Source organism: Pteropus alecto, unplaced genomic scaffold (genome assembly GCF_000325575.1).
Source record: "Pteropus alecto unplaced genomic scaffold, ASM32557v1 scaffold114, whole genome shotgun sequence".
NCBI lineage: Eukaryota > Metazoa > Chordata > Mammalia > Chiroptera > Pteropodidae > Pteropus > Pteropus alecto.
Genome location: NW_006435793.1, coordinates 3057546 through 3064882, shown reverse-complemented (window position 1 = coordinate 3064882; position 7337 = coordinate 3057546). Strand labels below are relative to the sequence as shown.

Here is a 7337-nt window from a genome sequence, read left to right as displayed (position 1 = left end):
CTAGGCCTGTTTATATTAGAGCATATGACACACTGTATGGAAGTTATTGGTTTCTCTACATCTTCCCATCTGTACTGCCAGTTTTCCAAGGGCAGTGATCTATGTGGTCCAGCTCTGCATCTGTGGGTCCTGGCACATAGTAGGTGCCTGGGAAATGTTATCATACAAATGAATGACTTATAAGACAAGGGCCAGGGCTCTGAGTGGCCTACCTGAAGGTGTGTGAGATAGGAGGACATCATCTGCCCAAGGGGCCCCTGGTGCCCTTCTCAGCCCCCTCTTCTGGAAGACAGAGGGCCCAGGGAGCTCTTCACAACTGAAGGCCCTGGATGGCCAGGGACAGAAGAGATGGGGGTGAGGAGGCCATTGCTGTCAGGGGAGCTGCTGCCTGTCTGGGACTCTAGCTGGCCCAAATAGGCCCTGTCAGCCAGGCCCTGTGGCCACCTCACTAGTTGGTCTAAACCTGCCAGCCACCATGAAACCATTCCCCGGCCCAGCCTTCCAGCCACCTTCTGTAATCACAGAGTACTTTCCCATGGTCAGCCACAAATGCATGGGATCGCATGCTGAAATAGCCCCCAAATCACATGATTAGATCAGGTTATATCTCTCAACTTCTTGAAAAGAAATCCTCAATTAAAAAAAAATATGGATATTTATGGCCTTTTAACTGATAATATCACTAATTCCTACTAGACTTGAATTTCCTAGGAGATTGGCTGGATATTTCTCAGGAGCCTTTACCTTTTGAGTTTGAAAATCCTAGCATCTCCAGGCAGGCTGGAAGAGGGCATCATGCTCTCCAGTCCAGTGTCTGGCTCTATTCCTTCCCAGCAGCTGCCCACTCTGAGCCTATTCAAACACCTCTGAGAGCAGGGTGGAGGGCTGAGAGCATGCGTCAGGACCTGGAATCCAACTCTGCCTCCTGTGAGGGGGCTGCCCTGCTTCCTGAGATTCCAGGAGCCCCTTTCCTCCCTCAGTTGATCCTTATGGGACAGGTCTTTGGTGCTGCCATTTCTCTTCTACAATCAGCCTCCCAGAGACAAACACAAGAATAAAGCACAGGTTCTAATCTAGACCTAGCTACACTGTGGTCTGTGGGTGCAGCCTCAAGGATCACCTAGGAGCTTATGAGAGATGCGGCATTTCAGGCCCACCCCAGACCTGCTGAGCCAGAATCTGTACTCACCAAGATGAGTGATTCATATACATATTGGGCATCACTGACTGTATAGGTAAAAATCAGGATGGTGGTTAACCTTGAGGCATGTGTGGACAGCAACTGGAAAAGGTAGGAAGGACTTCTGGGATGCTGGTAATGGTCTGTTTCTTGATCTGGATGTTGGATTCACAGTTGAATTTAGTTTGTGAAAATTTGCTGAGCTATATACACTTATGATACACTTACTTTAATAAAAAGTAAAAAGGAGTCAGGATTGTTAGCCAGCGGAGGCAGCTGGGAGATTTAAAGCTGAGCCATGCTCCTCTGAGCTGTCATCAGAGCAGCCCTGGGCTGAATTGGCTTCTCTTAGCTCTTATGTTGTATTCCAATGACTGGGGACTCATGTCCGAGTGAGTACTGTCAGAGGTTCCACCTTTGCCATGCTTACCTCCTTCACAGCTTGTCCCAAGGTCCCTTACAGCAACCAAGGCAGCAGAAGTACAGCAGCATGGCTGTGACTTAGGCAGGCCTGAGTCTGTTCCTGACTGGTTCTAGCCAAGCAAGGGCCATCACATAAGGTGAGAAGTCGCCATGGATATACCTACACCCAGTTGACCAGCACCAACCTAGTTGTCCAGTCACTCCTTCATCCCAAGTTTACTCTGTTTTATCGGTATCTCTCCTGGCAGTGTCCAAAGGTGAACACAATCAATTATCCAGACATAATCTCATCATTTATTCACTCATTCATTCATAATGATAATGGCTAACACTTATTGAATCCTAATTAGGCAGCAGACTCTAAGTGTTTTATATACACTATCTCTTTTAATCCCCACAAGCCTATTATTATCCCCAATTTACAGAGGAGTAAATTAAGGCTCACAGATGTTAAGTAACATAAAGTCATATAGCTGGGAATTAAGAGAGTTGGAATTTAAATGCAAGTGGTCCAACTGCCACTCTCTCATGTGTGAGGCATTCTGATATATTTCGGGGATGCATTGAAAATGAATCAATTAATATATTAAAACCCTTGAATTGTGTCCCTTAAAAAAGTGAATTTGATGATATATGAATTATATCTCAATTAAAAAAAATCAAAATACACAAAAATTTTGGTTGGGATATATGTTGACCATATTCTTAAGAATTTAGTTGATGTTTCTCCTAGTATAAACCAGCTTAAAAAAATCAGAATATTTCTTTAAAAAAGAGATGAATGAAACGTCTCAGACATTTTTATAGTCCTACAGAGATGGTTCCGATCTTTAGTCTTGCCACCTGTCACCGTGGATGACAGAGTTCTAGTTTTCTCTCCTGTAAAGTGGGGACACTGAACCTGGCCTTGTTAGGCAGTTGTAGGGATCTGAAGGAAAGCCTGCACCTGATGGCAAGCTGGCCTTGGCAAATCACACTGGAGAATACTGAATTTTACGAGGGCACAAGCTCGGGGCATTAACACGGCACCACTGCCAGGAATGTTCTGAGAGCTCCTGAAGCTGTTGAGTTCCACACTTGCTGGGATCCAAGGCCCTCCTGGGTCTTCTCATCCTCACTTGAGAGTCCCTCCTTACCCCTCCATGTTCATCCTGGAGTTTCCGCCTAAGATTCTACAAGGAAGATGTGACTTTCCTTTTCCCCATCCACCTTGCGACCCCTCTGGGCTGTCAGGGACTGGGATTCTTGAGCCAGATCAGTGTGTAAGCTGCAAATGGGCCCTTCTGATCTGCTGGCTCCCAGGCTCTGGCCCACACCCAGCACTGTCCTCATAGGCAGCTCTGTGCCCACAGGGGCCATGTTGCTATGGTGATTCCACTACCCACACAGTGTCCAGGGAGACAGCACGGTATAGCTGAGCTGTTTGCAAGACTTGATGAAACCAGGCTGGGAAGATTCCAGAAAGGGTCAGAAGGAGCGAGGATGAGAACTAAGTGTAACTGTTTCCCCAGTAGTAGCTGTGTGTGTGTGTGTGTGTGTGTGTGTGTGTGCGCGCGCGCGTGCGTGCATATGTGAGCCCACGCATATGCTCACACATTACCCACCCCACTGTCCAAGTTATAACGGCTCTTCGGAGCAAAGGCACAGTCCCTAGAGAAGCATCAACTCATGACTGTCATTGGTTTCTTCCTGGGGTGATGTTTATGGTTAATCTTTTTGTTTAGTTTCTATACTGACACTAAAAAAAAAAAAAGTGGCATTCATATGGCAGCAAAACAGACTGAATTGTGAACTATATTGCTCTACATATGAAGCTGGCTTCATGGTCTACCTCGTTCCTCATCCAATAAGATGTCCTACAGAACAGAGTGGGACACCAGGAAATTATACTGTGAAGGGAAGAAAGATGACAACCTGTGATGCCCACCCTTCCTTCCTCCCTTACCCCTCCCATACTCCCTGTTATGGGCAGCTTGTCTGAATCATCTCGTTTAACCCACACCACAATCCTGCACTTGTTATGCTCATTTTACAGATGACAACGCTGAGGCTCTGAGAGGCTAAGTCACTCGCCACAGTCAGGAGCCAGTATGCGTAGGAGGTGGGAACGAAAGCCAGGTTGTTGTTTGAGATCTGTGCTTACTGCCCTAGTTGACCCTGCTTCTCCTTCCTTCTCCCCCTTGGTGGGAGTTTACTGGGGGCAGCCTTTTAGGCCCTGAGGGGACAGGGTTCATGGCACCGAGTAAAACAAAGGCGCCAACCCCCTGCAATAGCAGGTGGAGCACAACCCCGGCTGCTCCCACTGGGGACTGATGTTTGGGCTCTAAACTCAAGAGCTTTCAGTTTCCTTTCCTTGGCGATATTGGAATTATTAAGGAAATGACCCATGCATATGTTTGTGCTGACCCAATTCAATCCACAGTCGTTAATCGGTGCCTTTTCCCCACAGTCATGAGTGTGGGCTCCGCTCTGCAGAGCCTCCGAAACAGGCCTGACTGTGAATAAATGAATCCTCAGGGGTGGTGAGAACCGGGCCCTAACATCTTTCGAGAACCCTCATGTGCGGAGCTAATGCTGATTTGTAAAGCACTTTATGATTTATTCATACCGCCTAGCCAGGCTTCCCAGGACAAAAGTCCCCTTGCACAAGTGAGCTCAACTCCCAAAATAGAATGTCAGGCTTCATTAAAAGAAAAAAACCTGGGTGTGGGGGATGTCCCTTTTTTGCTCTCTCGCCTGCGTCACCCAGTGTTTGTGGGATTCAGGTCAAACCCCAGAAAGCACCTGTGTTTTAACAGCTTGTGAGCTGTGCGAGATGTCAGGAGCTTCTTTCTGCGGGGGGAGGGGGGTGCAGGGAGGGGGAACTCCCCGAGGGCTGGGCCTCAAGTCTCTCTGTACCTAATGCTTGAACTCAGGCCAGTGGATGTGTTCTCAGGTGGCAGATAGCAAGTGATGAGGAGTTGGTCAGGCAGAGAGGCTCCCAGGAGAGACAGGATAGAGCTCTGCTCCCCTGATTCTCAGGTGGGAGCCCGAAGTGGGCCCCTCGGCCTCAGGGATGCATGAAGCGATCGGAGAGCACGGTGTAAATTAGAAGCTGCCAAACTAGCAGTAGCATTTTCATTATCATCGTTATCACTGGTCTCCTTGAACTTGTGGAGGGCGTCCCCAGACACAGAGGGAAGAAGGAGGTAAATCCTCGTTCTCCTTACTTAGCATTTTCAGGGTGCCACAGGAGCAGCCCCTTGCCCAGCCCTCACCAATGGCCAGAAAAGCTGCCAATAGACACACATGGCACCTTTGAAGTCACAAAGCACCCCAGGGTACAAAAGTCATGCTGATGCAGAAATGTAGGGTACTTAATAGGCTACACACCTTCCCTAAAACGAGCGATACTTCCACATGCCGTGGTCATTATCCTTGTGGCTGAGGGTCACAGTTTTGAAGGAACAAACTGCTAGTCTGCACCCACAAGGACTTTTGAGCAGCTCAGCTTCTTTGGAGGCTGACTCCAGGTACCCTGATGCCAGCCACATGAGGGACCTGTGAATCCTGATTTTACTTTCTCAACTCTCAGAAAGACAGACTAAAGCAGAGGGAGCAGTGCTGGGCTTGGCATAAAAATACTGACTAGGGAGTGTGAATTGAGTGAGCCCTGGAGCACTTGGGGTTTGACTGCCCTCCATGTCCACCCGGAGAGGACAGAGCCTGAGCACTCCAGTGACCACACCACCCTCCCCCCTGGGGTATCGGGGACACGACCACTCACTTGTCGAATGGAACTTTTCAAACAAAGTAAGCATTGTTTGAAATGTCCCATCTCAGTTGCTAAACAATTCACATTGTCACGCTGGTAACACTAACAATTTCTTGATGCCATGTAAGAGCCAGTTCAGTCTAAACATCTGTAGGAATCAGAAGAGCATCATCACATACAACATAAGATCCCCAGAGTTTCTCCCCTTTCCACCTGCTGTCTCAGAGCACAGGGGTCCAACGCAGCCTGGAAAGTCCAAGGCATAAGGATGACCTGCAGCATGTTTTAGGGGTCCTCTGCTTGTTTATCCCTAGCTGCCAACTGTCAATCCATCACTGACCAACAGTGGGCAATGCTGAGACCTTAGAGCAGCAAACACAATCTGAAAGAGTCTGCTTTGGAAAAAGGGGCCTACGTTGCTCTTAACATCTTAAGAGAAAACATCAACAACAAAAGAGTTGCTTTTGGATTAATCTGGTTAACACAGATCCTCTGATCATCCCCTCTAGCTCAGGTCCTCCAGGCAGGGAATTGGATGAATCATTGCATTTGGGACAATAGGGAGACCCAAATGGCTAAACCAGTCTTGAGACATCACAGTAGTCAAAATCCAGAGATAAATCTCAACTGGTCATCCTCATCTTAAAAAGCATACCAATGATAGCTTCCACGGAGAGTTAGCTCTACACAATTGCCAACTGCTAATGTATAAATTCTTTAAAATAATAATAATAACTAGGCAACAACCATTTAAAACATGTTAATTTTAAAAATAATACTAAAATATATAATAGATAAGTTACACTGTTTTGGGCTTCCTTAAATATATGCATTCTCAACGGGGGTGATATAGGAGTTCAATTGGGGACCAACATTGGGTCTTGAATGTGAAAAAATATTACTCTTTTATGTAGAAACTATAGATATACATGTGGTACACAAACAGACATACAGTATGTGTTTGCTATTAGAATTTCACGAGGGGATGATTAGGAAAAAAATCTAAAAATGCTCCTTAAGGGGATAATAAGGAAAAAAAGATTGAGAAACACTTAAGTAGTTAATAACAATTATGATATTTTCTATATGACTCGAAGTCATCCAAACAGACTTCCTCCGTATGTTCTATGACGGTTACTGGGGTAATGGATGGATTTGTTCCTTCTTAAACCCAATCCTGACCCCAGGTACAGATGATTTTCTGGGTGGTAATTTTTTCCCCTTACTTTTCTAGGTTATCCAGTCATTTCTCAATGGACTATCTTTTAGCAGTGACCTGTTAAACTCATGATCTTAATTCTGTAGGCAATACTGAAGTCTTTTCTGGATGAGAGCAACACCCTACTGCCTTACTGAATCATGGAAACAGCTGAATGGGCTGTCTTCTGCCTGTTCATGTATTTTCATGCATTTCTGGGTTTGTATGTATGTTTTTTGATGATTGAGGTCACCAGAAAACCTTACATCGTGTACCACTGGAACATGCAGAGTGACTTACAGTGCAAAGTGTTTCGAAGGTTTTTTCAGAGACAAAGGATCCATCAAGGCCAAAGAGAAAGATGGATGCGTAGGAGAGCATTCCTCCGAGGATGATGAGGTTGTTCATATAAGGGCTCGACATCTTTATCAGCCTGACAAAGAGAAGGAGATACTATAGTTAACGAAAATGTTAATGTAGTTATTCCTTAGACAAACATTTTCTGACTATGTATATTGTTGCCAAGACTAGAGGGGGAGACAAAAATATAAGCCCTGATCTCCTCCACCACCTCCTCCTCAAGACTGTGCCACCTACTGGAGGCTATTTCCCCTCACTAAAGGACCCTACACTGCTATCAATTTCTAGTCATTTATTTTCCTTCCACCTTGGTCAAGTTCGCCTACTACTTCTCCAGGGAGAGCTTATAGCATTAACTTCTTCAACTAATATTTTTAGTTTATACAAAAACATGTCAACAGGTTTTTTTTTGTTCTTTTTTT

At 45.8% G+C, this 7337-nt stretch overlaps 1 protein-coding gene across 1 annotated transcript in view; it reads right to left on the bottom strand.

Moving 5' to 3' along the window:
- The window catches only part of GABBR2 (gamma-aminobutyric acid type B receptor subunit 2), a 332110-nt gene that overhangs the window by 72508 nt on the left and 252265 nt on the right, over positions 1-7337 (bottom strand). The window contains exon 11 of the mRNA XM_006911541.1: positions 6856-6988. Within this exon, the coding sequence (XP_006911603.1) occupies positions 6856-6988 (133 nt within the window). The remainder of the gene's footprint in view (positions 1-6855; positions 6989-7337) is intronic.